Below are 17,186 nucleotides of genomic sequence, written 5' to 3'. Positions count from 1 at the left end.
GCAGGTGCGCGCCGTGACTTCCGGCGTTGCCCGGGAGCCGCCGGAGGAGGAGCGGCGCAGGGGATGCGGCTGTGGTGGCGGCGGCGGCGGCCGAGCGCGGGGGGCGGCTGTGGCGGCGGCGGGGGGCGCGGGCCGGCTATGGCGCGGCGGCGCTGAGGGTGCGGGGCGGGCGGCAGCCAGAGGGTGGGCGGCGCGGGAGGAAACGACGGCGGTGGCTCCATGGCCCGAGCGCGCTGAGGGACGCGGCTCTCGCCTCAGCCCGGCGGCAGCCGAACAATGAAGCTCTTGAAGCCAACCTGGGTCAACCACAATGGTGAGTGCTCCCAGGGGTCGCAGGAGGCAGTCTGGAGTGGGTTTGGGGTCCAGAGTCGGGTTGGGGCCTCGCGCAGGCCCTGCCTTCCTCGTCCCAGTCACCCGGTGCCGGGTTCCGTAGCAGCGGAGCAGGCGGGAGCAGACTTTGTCCGCCCTGGGAGGCTGGCGAACCCGGGCACGTGCTCCGGGCTGGCTGCAGCAAAGTGATCCTTCGTCCCAAGCACTGACAGACTATTGCGCCGCTCACCCGTCACCGTGTAGGGGCTGCGGCCTGACTTTCCCCGGGAGTGGGCCTGGGTGTCGGCCAGGTTCTGCCACTCGTTTGCATTGGCTAGTATGTGTTTAGATGGTCCTGAGTGTGAAAGCTGGGCGGTATCCCCCTTTTGGCCTTTCAATGGTGGGATGAACAACTAGAATCTTCAGAAGGGGCTGTTATTGCCCTTGATGAGCCCTGGAGTTGGTCTGATAGTGCCCCCAATCGGGGTGCTATGGTCCTGGAATAGGAAGGCTTAGGACCAAGACCCATGGAGGATTATGAAGGAGCTACCTTTATTGCATAACTGGGATGTCAGGGTGAATAGGATTGGGGCCAGTAGGATACAGGTGTGTTCTAGGTGAGGGACTTAGATTTGTAGTGGTAGCTCCAAAGCAAACGGTGGGAAACCGACTCATCTACCCTTACTGAGACCTGACTGGCACAGAGAGTCTAGTGGTAACCAGCAGTGTTGACCTAGTTCTCATAGGAATTGATCTTTGCTCCCCGGAGAGAGGAAGAGAGAGGACCCGCTCCCCATTCCCCTTGACAGTACTGGCATTCCAGGAAGGCAAAGGGTAACCCCCCCTCCCCAGAGGCAAAAGGTCACCCTGCTGCCCTCTTGTTCCTCACTTCTACTTGGCAGTGCAACTAGAGGGAGCTACAGTTTTAAAGCAAGAGTGGATGCTTTTGCCTTTTCTTACACATGTAGCTGTAGCATTTTGAATTTGATCCCAGAATGCTCTGTCTTACAACAAAACTGAATTCAACATGTCTTAACCGGTTTTCTTCAATCAGAAATGCCCTCTCCTTCCATTTGTGATGCCTTCCCCATTTTTCCGGGATCAGGTGAGGTCACCTTTTCCTTTTGAAACCATTTCTGCCCAAGTTATTTTACTATATATTCTGTGCACTTACCCCTGTGTTTTGCCTGCATGGAAGTTATGCTTGTACTTTCCTCAATTCCAGGGCAAGGACTGCCTTACTTCTCTCTGTATTCCCTGCTAAACTCAGGAATGATTTATATATAATGGGTTTATGGTAAATGTTGGCTAAAACAGGTAAGAAAACTGAGATCTCCATAATTTATGAAGATGCAAAGCCATGAGCCTTAGTTTCCTTTCTCTTGTTGATCTCCAAGATCCTGATGTATAGGGTATAGATCTTTCTCTGAAAAGCTGGGCTATTATTGTAGTTCTAAATTATAGTGCTTGGGATCAGGAAAGGAGACATTTTACTATGAATTAATTTGCTCTGTAAGTGCAGGTGCAAAGGAGTTTTTATTTTAAAATGCTTTGCCTAAAATACATTTGTTTTATAGTCCACCTTCTCCAGTCTCTTCTTCATTCTGTCATATAACTTATTCCTTTTGTCCTTTGTAGGACAGAAATGTTACACTGTGTAAACATAATTATGTCAGTATGCTTAAACAGTTATCTAGGTACAAATGAGTGAGAGTCTGCAATCAGGTCAGCAGTCAAATGTTCGAGCCTAGCAGAGTAGAAAGAGTGATGCGCCCTGAGTCTGGGATCCTAGAATTAAGTGTGATGGTGTCTGCTCTATTCACTTCACAGTATGATTGTGACGTTCAGATGGAAACAGAGACACAAAAGCTTTTCCCAGACCATAAAATGCCTTAGAAATCTAAGAGATAATAATAATAAAAGATATCAAGACTAACTGGATGGGATTTAACTTTTTTTTTTTTTTTTTGGTACCAGGAGTTGAACCCATGGTTGCTTAATCACTGAGCCATATCCCCAACCCTTTTTATTTTTTATTTTGAGATGGTCTTGATAGATTGCTGAGGCCGGCTTCGAACTTTTGATCCTTAGCCTCCTGAATCTCTGAGATTACATAGGTGTCCCACCACACTCAGCAGGATTTAATATCTTTTACACATGTTTTTTGTCAAATTTCCTTTCTTCTAAAATCTCCTAAAATGAACCGTGGCTCATGGCAATAGTCAGGGGGACTGCTAGAGGTAAAGTGACCACTATCTTGGAGGAAATTATGTTGGTCTGAATCACTAGTGAGCAAGCCTATAAAGATAATAGTAGTGGGAACTGCTGTTCTCATTTAGAACCTGAGTGGTACTTGGTAACCAGGAAAAAGGTAGTGACCAGTAAAATCATGATTCCTTTGGATGAAAAAACAAAAGCCATGTCTCTTTGGAGTGTATATCATTGCACTTTCTGGCTATCTCACTCTGCTACTTGTTTCCTATCTCTTGTAGCATGAACATACTTTGTTGTCTTAGAGTCCAACTGAGAAGGAAAAGAGAGCCCAGCATTTTCCCCTGGAATGGCAAGGGATCCATTCAGACAAGGTAGAGAAGGCAGCTAGAATAGGTGAAGCTACAGGAGGAAGAAGTGTTTGTTGGCATACTTTGGTCTTCATTTTCCAGACTGATAGTAAAGAAACCTTTTAAGGTAGTGTTTCTCAACCTCAGCACTATTGACATTTTGGGACATATGACTGGTGTGGGGTGCTGAGCTACATCCCTGGCCTCTACACACTAGATTCCTGGAGTACCCTCCACCACTACCCTGTAGTGACAATTTGATGAACCTTCTCTAGCATTTGGGATTGAGCACTACTGGCATCTAATTGGTAGAGGATTGGTCTGCTGCTAAGCATTCTACAGCATACAGGATGGCCCCAGCACAGGGGCTTATGTGCCTTAAATGTCAGTAGTGCCATGGGTAATAAATTTTACTTGGGATAGAAAAGTCTTTGTTGTTATTTGCCTTTTCGTTTGTTTGTCTTATTGTTCCAACTAGTTTGTAAACTTCTTGAAGACAAGAAGTTGTGACAACCAAAATTACCTCCAGACATTGCCAGTGTCCACTGGTAGCCAAAATCACCCCCAGTTGAGACATTCTGGTCTAAAATTATGTTACTAAATCTTGATGTTATCTTATTACAGAGAAATTTGCCTTGGGTATGGAATCAGACTGGGTTCCAGATGCCATCATTTACTAACTGGATTCCTGGGGTGGTGACTGTACTTTTAGACTTTGGTAAAAATTTTATAAAGGTAAAGACTCATCTCTTCCATTTTACCCTGTATCCAAATATAAAAGACCCTTAAGATATAAAATAATAACTAATGGTATCTATCATTTATGTAGAAGTTATATGGCAGGTACTATTCCTATACTACTTTGTTCTTCGATATAGTATTAGGCCTGACCAAAATAAGCTTCATTTATAAGTTAGGTTACAATCATATATTGGTCAGAAAGTGAAAACATCAGGACTTTTGGAATTAAAGTTTGTAGGAAAATGCAGTTTGTATATTTAGAAAATTTCTTTGAGATTCATGGCTTTTCCCATCCCTGGAACTTTGCTCTTGAACGTTTTTTTCTGGAAGTCTCATTCTTGAGCAGTTTGCACTTTTGCTTAGCTCTTTGGTGAAGCCCATTCTAATCAGGAAGGCCTGGACTGCAAGAACTCTTTTTCACTTTTGGCCTCCGATCCATTCTTTCATATCAGTATTGTGAGAAATATTTGGCAAATTTTCAACAATAGGGTAATTTGCCAGTTAATCACATTGTTTTATGGTGTTTTATTTTTCTCCCGTCCTGTAATTCCAGCCACCACCCCACCCTGCCATCAACCACACATACACATTTGGTCTCATTCTGAAAAGGATTTTAAGATGTCTTACTGAGACAAATCAGCTTATTGGTAAAATGCAGCTGAATGGAAGGATAATGGAGTCAGGAGTGGGTGTGGCGAGGGGCTGGCATTGCTGCTGGCTAGCACTGTAGTCCTATGTCTGAGAATGAACTGGGAGGGAATCCTAATGGTGATATATGATTGCAGTGGTTGTGAGATAAATTTGGCAATTGCTGTAGATCAGTGGTTCTCAAACAGGACAATGTCTGGAGAAATTTTTGGTTTTACAAGTGTTGGGGGCAGAGTGCCACTGGCATCTAGTTGGTAGAGTATAGTCCTGCTGCTAAGCATCCTATAGCATACAGTATAACCTGAAGCCCAGAGGATTATCCAGCCCCAAAAGTCAGTAGTGCGGAGAGTGAGAAACTTGGCTCTGAATAAAGAAGTTTTTGTTGTTAATTGCCTTTTTTTTTTTTTTGTATTTATTTGCTTACTGTTCCAACTAGATTATAGACCACTTGAAGATAATGAAGATAAGAATTTTGCCTTTTGTTTTAGAATCAGATGATCCTGTTCTGGAATCCCTTATGCTTTGCTGCTTATTAAATATATGACATAGAAGGGTTTTTTTTCCATCTCTCTAACCTGATTTGTTCATGTAGCCAATACCATTTGCCTCACCTGCACCTTTTGAAGGTGAGTTCTCTCCACAGTGTTTCTTTGCTGATTTATATTTAAAAATGATAAGAATTGATTTAGGAAAATAACCAGAAATACCTGAAGAGAATTCAGAAGAAAACCAGGTGGGATTTTTCTCTGGATATAATGCATGTAAATTTTACACTAATTCGTGCTCCAAACTTTGAACCTTTCTAGTGAGAAGTTCTGTGGGGATCTAGAAGTAACAAGGTTCTCCCTATATATGGAAAGCTATGTAGAAGGTAGGAGAGATGAATATCTAGACTGTATTCTAGAATGCAGGGCAACCAGAAACAAAAGCTACAGAAAAAAAGTTGTGATTGCCCTGACTTGACTCTAGTCTTGTTTGTGGAGGTGTCCTTGAGCCTGAGCCTTGACATGATTAGGATCGTGATGGTGGAGAAGGCACTGCAACTTTTGAGTAGTCAAGACCAAAGACCTGGATGATAAGAACATTTAGGAGAAGGTATAGAATATGTTAACAGTTAAGACTGAACAGGAAAAGAGGGATGATGGAATTGGGAGCCAGAGCTAAAAGCACCTTGCTAGAAGTCTGGTCTTCTGGAAGGGGAGCACTGAAGTTTCTGAGGAGGCTGGATGAGATATTTATCCTAGGAAGGCCCTGGAGGAGTTAGAAGGCAGTTGCTGAGGTCTTGATGAGAGATACTGAGAGAGGCAGGAAGGTCAGAGGTGGTAAAGACAAGAAAGAGTAGGGAGGGCCTGAGGACAGGGTGGAGGTAGAATTAATAATAGTTGACCATTAAAGGCAAATTACTATAGATTCAGGTCACTCTGAGTTCATTTTTTTAAAAATATTTTTTCAGTTATTGATGGACCTTTATTTAATTAATTAATCTATATGCAATGTTGAGAATTGAACCCAGGCCTTGCACATGCTAGGCAAGTGCTCTACTACTGAGCTACAACTCCAGCCCTCTTGAGTTCATTTCTTGAATGTGCTGAAGAAAGTATGAATGAGGACTAGGCAGTGGGGTTTTCTTAAATTTATTTTAATTTAAAAGAAATTATCATAAAGATATTTTCATTTTATAAGCAAAACCATAGTTACATAGCTGGGAGGGACCTCTGAGCAGCTCCCCGGCTTTGACCACCAAGACCAGCTAGGGAATCTGGTGCCATTGTGCTGAGTCTTGTGGATGACCAGGGACAGGACACTCTGTGTCTGCTTTTGTTTTTCCCTTTTCCCAGAGGTTCCTAGCCTGACCCATTCATCTAAGGTGTTTGCCTGTAGATTATGGAAGTTGCTAGCTAGCGAATGAAACAGGTGTGGAATGAGCCCTGGGGATTAAAAAATTGACAGAAGTGCATTTTATCATCTTGGCAAGATTAGCATCAACACCTAGAGAAGTGAGTGGGGCTCTTGGCAATGTCCATGTTGTTAAATAGTAGAAAGGTGTACTGCAGATAATGTAGGTTGCCTTCCCTTTTCCTTGCTAGTAGAACCCCAGTTTTTTCTTGTCTGATCTCTTGCAGACCAAGCTGTAAGGAGTGTGTTCCTAGCCTAAAACTAGCAGGTGAGGAATGGCCATGACTGGTAGGGGATATCTGCTGGGACTCCTAAGGAGTCAAATAAGAAGAGATGCTTGAAAGGCCAGTCTCTTCTGCTGGACTTCACTAGGTCTGCAGCCAGCTTGTGACTCTGAGAACATGTTCACACTGAGGATAACAGAAGAGGAAGAGGGAAAGACTTGGTTCAAAGCTGCTAAATTAATGCAATTTGAAGTTGACCCATCATGGGACGTGTTATATGAATTAGTGGAATACTCATTAAATTGTCTTTGATTTGGAGCAGAAAGAAAACATCTGCAGCAGTACAATTTGCTGATGGAAACTGAGGCTGTGTGGGATGAGATGGTTTCCCCCAAATTACATTAGATATGAAAGAAATGAGTTGGGAGTCACACCTAGACTCTATCCTGAACCCAGGCTTCCTCTTTCTAATTTGCCAAGCAGTGGTCTCATGACCAGGCCCCCACTGGGGAATTGAACCTAGGGGCACTTTACCAGTGAGCTATGGCTCCAGCCCTTTTTATTTTTTATTTTTGAGACAAGGTCTCACTAAATTGCTTAGGACCTTGCTAATTGCTGATGCTGACCTTATACTTACCATTGTGCTGCCTCTGCTTCCTGAGTTGCTGGATTACAGGCATGAGCCACCACATGCAGCTAGCAACTTCTGTTTTAGAAAACTTGAGGGCCCCTTTCTCCTCAGAAGGACAGCTTTCAGAAACCATGTGGTAGAAGTTAGTAACAAAAGCCCTCTCATGCCTGGAGATTGTTGTTCTGTGAATACCTCTATAGTCATTCAGAGGGACTAGGCATGGTGACTCACACCTGTAATCTCATTGACTCAGGAGGCTGAGGCAGGAGGATCACAAGCTTGAGGCCTACCTCAGCAATTTAGCAAGTCCCTGACAATTTTGTGAGATCTTGTCCCAAAATAAAAAATTAAAAGGACTTGAGGATGTAGCTCTTGGTAAAGCACCCCTGGTTTTACTCCTAGTACCAAAAATCAATCAGTGTGTCCTAGGGCTTTTAACTTGGTTGATTTCTCTTGAAGTACTTGATGAACCTTCTCTGACATTTGGTTTTTGAGTATTCTGTGGTCATGAAGTGTCAACAGAATATTTTCAGGGAGGAAAAGGAGAGAGGGGCATGTGCCCGAGCTTTGAACCGTGTCTTCCTGTTAGCCTTATTGGGTTGACTTAATTATGTGTCCTCTCTTGTACCAATATCCATTGCCTATTGGTTTACATGAGAGAGGGATAGATACTTGAGTAAAGAGACCTCCCCACTGGAAGTTTTCTCCCAGAAGGCAGAGACTTTGTCTTTGCATATGCTCTATTCATAGAACCCCCCCCCCCCCTTGTTTCCTGGCTCACACCATAGTAGTCACTCGGTAAATATTGATGTATGTGGAGTACAGGAAGAAGGTGATGGAAGGTGGCTGGTGGATGGGTGGCCAACTGTGTCTTCTATCCTTGGCTAGTAGAGTTGATATGCTTCAGAAAACTTCTTGTTCATTCTAGTTGGCTCTTCTAATAGGGATGACTTTATGGTAGAATCTGCTGGTAATTCCAGTGATAAGGGAATGCACTCTGCCCAAGCTTCAATCTGAGGAACTCATTTATATGACTGTGTTGTTTGAAGCTTTTTATTTTAGGGAAGAGACTAGATGAAACAGAACAGATGGCAAAGGCTTTATAACATCCCTGGCAAAGAGAAACTTGGAGATGTAGCTCAGTGGCAAAACTTCTTCCTAAAAGCAATACCTGCCTTGATGCATTAACAAACATAGGATTGGCCAAGACTCAGGGAGACTTCCCTAGCAAAAGCCATGGTGGTGAGGGACAGACAGGAGGGGCAACTAGCCTTCTTTGAGGACCAAGGATAGATCTTGCTGGAGTGAATTCCAGACCTTCTGCATCTTGCAACGAAGAATACAACACAAAGAGGACACCGAATACATTCACCTGTTCAACAAATAACAAGTGCCAACTGTATGCCAGGGGCTGGTCTAAGAGCTGTAAACCAAGCAGCAAGCAGGCTGTGTTTAGTAGCAGCATGTGATAACATTCTCACCAGTGAGAGTTGGTGGGCATTTATCTGCTGGGGGCATTGGTGTATGCAGGAAAGACAAGATTTAGAAGGGGATCCTATTGGGGAGATACAGCAGACATCCCAAATGAGCCATTAGAAAGTTGTAGGCAGGTGAATATAGGGAGAAATAGCAAACAAAGATTAGGAATGCTGAGGTAGTGCTAGGGTAGGAGAAATTTAAATAGGAAATTAAAAATTTGGGAGGAAATTTTTTTTTGGAAAGCCTGAGTAAAGTTACGTTTGAGCAAAGACCTCGTCTCAGTAATTGACTCTGAATTGGAGATTTTTTTTTTTTTTTTTTTTTGGTGGTGCTGGGGATTGAACCAGGGCCTTGTGCTTGTGAGACGAGCACTCTACCAACTGAGCTATCTCCCCAGCTCTGAATTGGAGATTTTTGCATGCAGAAGGATTATCAGGGAGTAGTCTTGGGAACCATACCTGTGTGGAAATGAGGAAAGCAGACGGATTGAAAAGGAAAACTGATCTATGATGCAGGCACAGCAAAAGCCACAGCTAATCCTGTGGGGAGCTCTGGAGCTTGGGGAGCCCTTCAGAGTTGTCCTGAATTGGAGTGAGGTGCCCAGGCCTTCATATACCTACATCGACAATAACTGGATGTGGGCTGTCTTGGTTAGTGGGCCTAACTTTAGTGGAAGTAGTTCTTTTGAGGGCAGGTCCTATCCAGAGAAGCACTGCTGGGAGCCTTCTTGGGCTGCCAGCTGTATAATGGGTGGGGTACTTTAATTACTTGGATGGAGGGGACTGGGCATGATCTCATGGCATCTACAATAGGCCTGATGGAGGTAAAGAAGGTGCCATTTTAAGGAGGGGTATTCCAGGCACAGAGAATATCCAGAACTTGCCTGGAAGGTTTGAGGACTAACAAGGTTATGTGAGATAGGATCCGAGAGTAAATAGCAGTCTGACTTGGAATGCCTGATGGATTGCCAGAGGCCTTGATTCTCACTGCATTAGGAACAGAGGACTACTGTGATCTGACTTGGGATTTGAATGTCTCTCTGCTGCAGTGAAACTAGACTGGTGTGGGAGGCAAGGGAGAAAGCTGGAAGACCATTTATGAGACTCTCACAGTGATCCAGGCACAGAATGATCATGGTGATGACCATGGTGGTGATGGTCATGATAGTGCAAATGGTTAAATTTTGTGTGTTGAGTACACTAATATTTATATATATACTATATGTGTGCATATATACATATATATTTATATTCATATATATGTGTGTGTGTGTGTGTGTGTGTGTGTATATATATATATATATATATATATATATATATATATATATATTACTGCAGGGCTCCAGAATCCAAAACTTTTTGAGTGCCAATATTATGTCACAAGTGGAAAATTCCACACTGTGAAATTTTGTTTCATGCACAAAAGGACTTAAAATATTATATAGCTCACTATTATATGATGAATGGATAACAGAAGACATCAGGAGGGAAATAAAAAAATTCGTAGAAGTAAACGAGAACAAAGACACATCATATCTAAATCTCTGGGACACTATGAAAGCAGTACTTAGAGGAAGATTTATTTCATGGGGCGCATTCAACAAAAGAAGTAGAAGTCAGCAAATAAACGACTTAACACTACAGCTCAAAGCCCTAGAAAAAGAAGAGCAGACCAACACCAAAAGTAGTAGAAGACAGGAAATAGTTAAAATCAGAGCCGAAATCAACGAAATTGAAACAAAAGAAACAATCGGAAAAATTAACAAAATAAATAGTTGGTTCTTTGAAAAAATAAACAAAATTGATAGACCCTTAGCCACACTAACAAAGAGAGAGAGGGAGAAAACTCAAATTACTAAAATTCGGAATGAACAAGGAAATATCACAACAGACACGAGTGAAATACAAAACATAATTAGAAGCTATTTTGAAAATCTATACTCCAACAAAAGAGAAAACCTCGAAGACATCAACAAGTTTCTAGAGACATATGAATTACCTAAACTGAGCGAGGAGGACATACACAACTTAAATAAATCAATTTCCAGCAATGAAATAGAAGAGGTCATCAAAAGCCTACCAACAAAGAAAAGTCCGGGACCAGATGGGTTCTCAGCCGAGTTCTATAAAACCTTTAAAGAAGAGCTCATTCCAATACTTCTCAAAGTATTCCATGAAATAGAAGAGGAGGGAACCCTCCTAAACTCATTCTATGAAGCCAATATCACCCTGATACCTAAACCAGACAGAGACACATTGAGGAAAGAAAATTTCAGACCAATATCCTTAATGAACATCGATGCAAAAGTTCTCAACAAAATTTTAGCAAATCGCATACAAAAATATATTAAAAAGATAGTGCACCACGATCAAGTGGGTTTTATCCCAGGGATGCAAGGTTGGTTCAACATCCAGAAATCAATAAATGTCATTCACCATATCAACAGACTAAAAGTTAAGAATCACATGATTATTTCAATAGATGCAGAAAAAGCACTTGATAAAATACAGCATCCCTTCATGCTCAAAACACTAGAGAAAACTGGGGTAGTGGGAACATTCCTTAACATTGTAAAGGCCGTCTACACTGAGCCCATGGCCAATATCATTCTAAATGGTGAAAAACTGAAAGCATTCCCCCTAAAAACTGGAACAAGACAGGGATGCCCTCTTTTACCACTTCTGTTCAATATCGTTCTTGAGACTCTAGCCAGAGCAATTAGACAAATCAAAGAAATTAAAGGGATGTGAATTGGAAAAGAGGAACTCAAACTATCCCTGTTCGCTGATGACATGATCATATATTTAGAGGAACCTGGAAATTCCACCAGAAAACTCTTAGAACTCATAAGTGAATTTAGTAAAGTAGCAGGTTACAAGATCAATGCTCATAAATCCAATGCATTTTTATACATAAGTGATGAATCTTCAGAAAGAGAAATTAGGAAAACTATCCCATTCACAATAGCCTCGAAAAAAATAAAATACTTGGGAATCAATCTCACAAAAGAGGTGAAAGACCTCTACAATGAGAACTACAGAACACTAAAGAAAGAAATTAAAGAAAACCTTAGAAGCTAGAAAGATCTCCCATGTTCTTGGATAGGCACAATTAATATTGTCAAAATGGCCATACTACCAAAAGTGCTATACAGATTCAATGCAATTCCAATTAAAATCCCAATGGTGTACCTTACAGAAATAGAGCAAGCAATTATGAAATTCATCTAGAAGAATAAGAAACCCAGAATAGCTAAAGCAATCCTCAGTAGAAAGAGCGAAGCAGCGGGTATCGCAATACCAGATCTTCAACTCTATTACAAAGCAATAGTAACAAAAACGGCATGGTATTGGTACCAAAATAGACAGGTAGATCAATGGTACAGAATAGAGGACATGGACACAAACCCAAATAAATACAATTTTCTCATACTACACAAAGGTTCCAAAAATATGCAATGGAGAAAAGATAGCCTCTTCAACAAATGGTGCTGGAAAAACTGGAAATCCATATGCAACAGAATGAAACTAAATCCCTATCTCTCACCCTGCACAAAACTCAACTCAAAATGGATCAAGGACCTCGAAATCAGACCAGAGACCCTGCACCTTATAGAAGAAAAAGTAGGTCCAAACCTTCCACTTGTTGGCTTAGGATCAGACTTCCTTAACAGGACTCCCATAGCCCAAGAAATAAAAGCTAGAATCAACCACTGGGATAGATTCAAACTAAAAAGCTTTCTCAGCAAAGGAAACTATCAGTAATGTGAAGAGAGAGCCTACAGAGTGGGAGAATATCTTTGCCACTCATACTTCAGATAGAGCGCTAATTTCCAGAATCTATAAAGAACTCAAAAAACTCTACACCAAGAATACAAATAATCCAATCAACAAATGGCTAAGGAAATGAGCAGACACTTCACAGAAGAAGATGTACAAGCAGTCAACAGATATATGAAAAAATGTTCATCTCTAGTAATAAGAGAAATGCAAATCAAAAGTACCCTAAGATTTCATCTCACCCCAATTAGAATGGCGATTATCAAGAACACAACAATAGGTGTTGGCGAGGATGTGGGGAAAAAGGTACACTCATACATTGCTGGTGGGGTTGCAAATTAGTGCAGCCACTCTGGAAAGCAGTATGGAGATTCCTCAGAAAGCTTAGAATGGAACCACCATTTGACCCAGCTATCCCACTCCTCGGCCTATACCCAAAGGACTTAAAATCAACATACTACAGAGATACAGCCACATCAATGTTCATAGCTGCTCAATTCACTATAGCCAGATTGTGGAACCAACCTAGATGCCCTTCAGTTGATGAATGGATAAAGAAACTGTGGCATATATATACAATGGAATATTACTCCACCATGAAGAATGATAAAAGTATGGCATTTGCAGGCAAACGGATGAAATTGGAGGATATCATGCTAAGTGAGATAAGCCAATCTCAAAAAACCAAAGGACGAATGATCTCGCTGATAAGCGGATGAGGACATATTAGGGGGTGTAGGAGGGGTTAGTGTTAGGGTTAGGGATAAGGAGGGTGGTAAATATGGAGGAAGGACTGTATAGAGGGAAAAGAGGAGTGGGAGGGGTGGGGGGGAAGGGGAAAAATATTGTATAGCTACTTTCTGATTCTGTTTTTAGCCTGTGTGTGAAACCTAAATTAATTTCATATTTTGATTTGGATCCCATCCCCAAGTTATCTCATTATATATATGTAACAATCAAAATGTAAAATACTTCTTTTCCCAAACATTTCAGATAAGGGATACTCAACCAGTATTATAAATTATTTTATATATAATATATTTGTATATTACATGCTATAGCCTGTATCATATACAGAAAATTACATAATTGATATATCAATGTAATATGATATATATTGTTTACATACATAAATAAATTATTTTTAGGTATAGTTTATATAATGAAATGCCCTTAGTGTACAATTTGATGAATTTTGACATATTAGTATACTTTATAAACTATTCTTTGATCAAGATATCAAAATCACAGAAATTCTGAGTTATAGATATATTGGGAAGATAAAGTCAGCAGGGCGAAGCAGGTAAACTAAAGTGTGGAGTAAAAGAAAACAGAAGGATGCCTTGCTTTTATGAGAAGAAAGTTGCTGTCTGCTGAGCTTGGTAAAACTGTGGCAGGAGCAGATATGAGAGGGAAACTCATATCTGAAACTCCTGGATTCAATTTTAGACAGAGTGGGCAAACTGAAACCACTGTGCAGAGGCTTTCCAAGCAGCCTTGTGACAAGTATGGCCACTCTTACCTTTCTCCCTTTTGAAGACATTACAGCTCCATTCTAATGCTGTTAAGGAACCAGACAAATATCTGAATCTTGCCAGTGACAACTGCCAGGTGTATTTCTAGAATATTATCTCTGGTATATTATGTGTGGATCTGGATAATGAAACTTTTTATGATTTGGTGCTTTTAACTTATAAAATTTAAAATGATTTTTCTCATTATAAAAGTAATACATGTTCAATTTAGGAAAAATTAGAAAATGCAAAGAGGAAAACATTGTTAAAATCATCTTTATGTGGTCTGTGCTGGGATGTAGCTCAGTGGTAGAGTGTTTGCCTAGGATGTACAAGACCCTGGGTTTGATCCCCAGCATCACAGAACGCAAGGAAACCCCTATTTTTATGTGATCTTTCAGACCATTTTGGGGGAGGAAAAAAAGAAAACAATTGGATGACTTAGTGCTTTTTAAAAACACACTTTATTTTTTTAAGTGAACACATCCCATTATAAGAAGTCTGAATTTTTTAAGACATTAGCCAAATTCGTTATCATAACAGAGCCTGTTTTCAATGTTTAACCTCCTTTACAGACCATGCATTGTATCCATAATTGAAATAACTAAAATGTTTCTTTCCAGATTTTTTCACTTAAGTAATATTTTGGTTTTGTTATTTTCTTAATTGTGGTTGTTGTTAAGTTGGCATCCCCCTCCTTTGGGAATATAGCTATTAATTTTCTAATGGAAATAGATAGAAGATAGTAGACTTATTTAAGTTCATTTTGCAGATAGTTTTTAAGAAATATGAAGGAACAGAACTGTTTCCAAAACTTTATTATGTGTTGGCAAATGTTGCAGGAGAAGTGATTAAATTCTCAAAATGATATACCTGTACTTTATTCTACTTTAGTTGGGGGTGGGAAGAGTTGTATGGTTACTACAATTTCCTTCCTGCACTATGTGTTTTCAGTCCTTGAGCCATCTGATACCTATGAAATATCACTGTTTGGAGCTTAGTAAAGAAAATTGGGAGAAATATTTGTGGTTGTCACAAAGTGACAGAGATAACAGAAGCAGATGGCTCTGAGCTCACCAAGGGTTTGCTTCCCACCTGCAGGCAGTTGGTGAAATCTGAGTTCCCACCACAGGGTATCCGGAGCCTGCCTTCCAAAGATTAGGTTGCCTGTGACACTGAAGGGGGGTTCAAATTTGGCATTTCCACTGCAGGCTTTCTTGAGACATTCAGCAACAATTGTTGATTTCTTAGTATGTACTGCAGTATGGGTCTAGGGCCCTATAGATGAATCAGTGAATAAAACAGACAAAAATTGCTGAGCTCAAAACACTAAGCTCCTGAGGTTTACATTCTGATGGACTGGGTAGACAGGTATAAAATAAAGGAAATTATATGATAGATAAGAAATAGCTTAAAAAAATAGGTTAGTACCAGGTTGTTTGGTTGTTCCAGGTTAGGAAATAATACTTATATGTAGGGTCTTTATAGTGGGCCTCAAAACCCTACTTTAAAGTATGAGACATACTTAAAAGTGTAAGTATAAGAGGGTGACATTGACAAAGACTTGAAGGAGGTGTAGTAGGAAGTCATTGTGTATGTCTGGAAGAGCCTTCTGGACCATAGAAATAGCCATTACAAGGCCAAGGTAAGGGCAGACTTTGTGCAGTCCAGTACCAGTATGGAAGCAGTGATGCAGGGTTAGGCAGGAGACAGAAGAACCATGGGAGGGTATTGTGTAACTATTGTTCAGGGCCTGTTGTCTTTGGTCCCTAGGGATGTCCTTAACTGTGGTGGACAGACAATGGGTTGAGAAGTTTGGGATGGAAAAATTGGAAGTTCCAGTTTGGAGATAGTCAGGGTGAAGTGTCTTGTAAGTAATCAGATATATGAGTTATGTGCACATAGGTCACATTAGTATGGTATGCTTAGATGAGTTTTTCCAGAGATCACTGGTTAACAAGAAAAGAATGTTTTATTATGACCTAACATTGGTGTTGGGATAGTTACCTTTATTGCTTTTATATATTAATCATATACTTTTATGTAGTTTTTACAAACAGGCCTTAGAGGTGTGCATTTCTTTTATTTCCTTTTGGACCAGGCATCAAACCCAAGGGCACTTAACCACTGAGCCACATCCCCAGATCTTGATTTCTTTTATTTTGAGACAGGGTTTCACTAGATCGCTTACATCCTCACCAAAGTGCTTTGGCTGACTTTGAACTTGTGATCCTCCTGCCTTAGCAACCAGAGATGCTGGGATTACAGGCATGTGCCACTATGCCCTACTGAGCATCTTTCATATATTCTGTGGTCATTTGTATATCTTCTTTGGACAAATATCTTTTCAAGTCTTTTGTCAGTTTTAAGTTGGGTTTTAAATTGTTTTGTTGAGTTTTAGAATTTCTGTTTTCTGGTTATCAATTCCTTATCAGGTCATTTGTAATATTTTCTGCTATTCTGTGGGCTGCCTTTTTCACTCCACTGATAATATTCTTTGATGCATAGTGTTTTTTTTTAATTTTGATGAAGCCCTATTTTTTTAAAATTGTGTATGCCTTTGGTATCATACCTAAAAAATTATTGCTAAATCCAATGTTATGAAACTTCTTTGTTTTCTTCTGAGAGTTTTATGGTTTTAAGTTTTATAAGTATTTGATACAATTAGAGTTAATTTTTGTATATGGTGTTAGGTAAGGATTCAACTTCACTCTTGCATGTTTAGCTTTCCAAACATTTGTTGAAGAAACTGTCCTTTCTCCATTGAATGGTCTGGCACCCTTGTAACTATCAGTGGACCCAGCTGGCAGTATAGCTCCATAGTAAAATGAGTGCTTAGCATGGGTTCAGTCTCCAGTACTAGTAACAAAAACAATTTTTTAAAAAAAATCAATTGACCATATAAAGGGATTGTTTCTAGGCCCCCTATTCTGTTCCATTGGTCTGTATATCTATGAGTATGTCTAATCTCACACTGTTTTGTTTAGTGTAGATTTATAACTTTTGCAATCAGGAAGTGTGAGACCTCTAACTCCCTCCACGCCCCCCACCAACGTTCTTTTGGCTATTCAGGGTTCTTTAAGAAAGGAATTTTAGGATGAATTTTTTTTAATTGCCAGGAATTGATTGGGATTGCATTAAATCTATATTACTTTTGACATTTTAAAGATAGTAAGCTCTCTAATACATGAACAAGGCATGCTTTTCCACTAAATTTCCTTCAGCAGTGTTTTGCAATTTTCAGTGTCTTTCATCTCCTTGGTTAAATTTATTCCTTTTTTCTTTTTGGTTCTTTTGTAAGTGGAATTGTTTTCTTAATTTTCTTTTCAGACTTTTCATTGTTAGTGTATAAAATGCAACTGATTTTTATTAATTTTGTGTCCTTCAGCTCTGCTGAATTCCCT

The 17,186-nt window shown here is 40.4% G+C and overlaps 1 protein-coding gene and 1 long non-coding RNA gene across 9 annotated transcripts in view; one reads left to right on the top strand and one right to left on the bottom strand.

The window, feature by feature from the left end:
* The first annotated feature begins 134 nt into the window (after positions 1-134).
* The window catches only part of HIRA (histone cell cycle regulator), a 104,327-nt gene continuing 87,275 nt past the window's right edge, over positions 135-17,186 (top strand). For 3 of the 8 annotated variants that reach the window (XM_079151982.1, XM_079151976.1, XM_079151981.1), the window contains exon 1: positions 227-313. Coding sequence is in view for 5 of the 8 variants with exons in the window: in XM_079151975.1 (XP_079008101.1) it covers positions 1,366-1,414 (49 nt within the window). In the remaining 3 variants the exon portion in view is untranslated. Of the gene's footprint in view, positions 314-349; positions 1,415-17,186 lie in introns of those variants that run through there. The other 5 variants (XM_079151979.1, XM_079151978.1, XM_079151985.1 and 2 more) reach the window with 4 other exon arrangements.
* LOC306668539 lies at positions 9,828-17,147 on the bottom strand. Its single transcript, XR_013765890.1, has 3 exons — positions 13,720-17,147; positions 13,126-13,685; positions 9,828-9,937 (listed from the first exon to the last, which is right to left on the bottom strand). It is a non-coding gene; the product is annotated as an uncharacterized lncRNA (long non-coding RNA).

This window comes from Sciurus vulgaris (assembly GCF_902686455.1).
Source record: "Sciurus vulgaris genome assembly, chromosome: 8".
Taxonomy (NCBI): Eukaryota; Metazoa; Chordata; class Mammalia; order Rodentia; family Sciuridae; genus Sciurus; species Sciurus vulgaris.
This window is presented reverse-complemented; position numbering and strand designations above follow the sequence as displayed.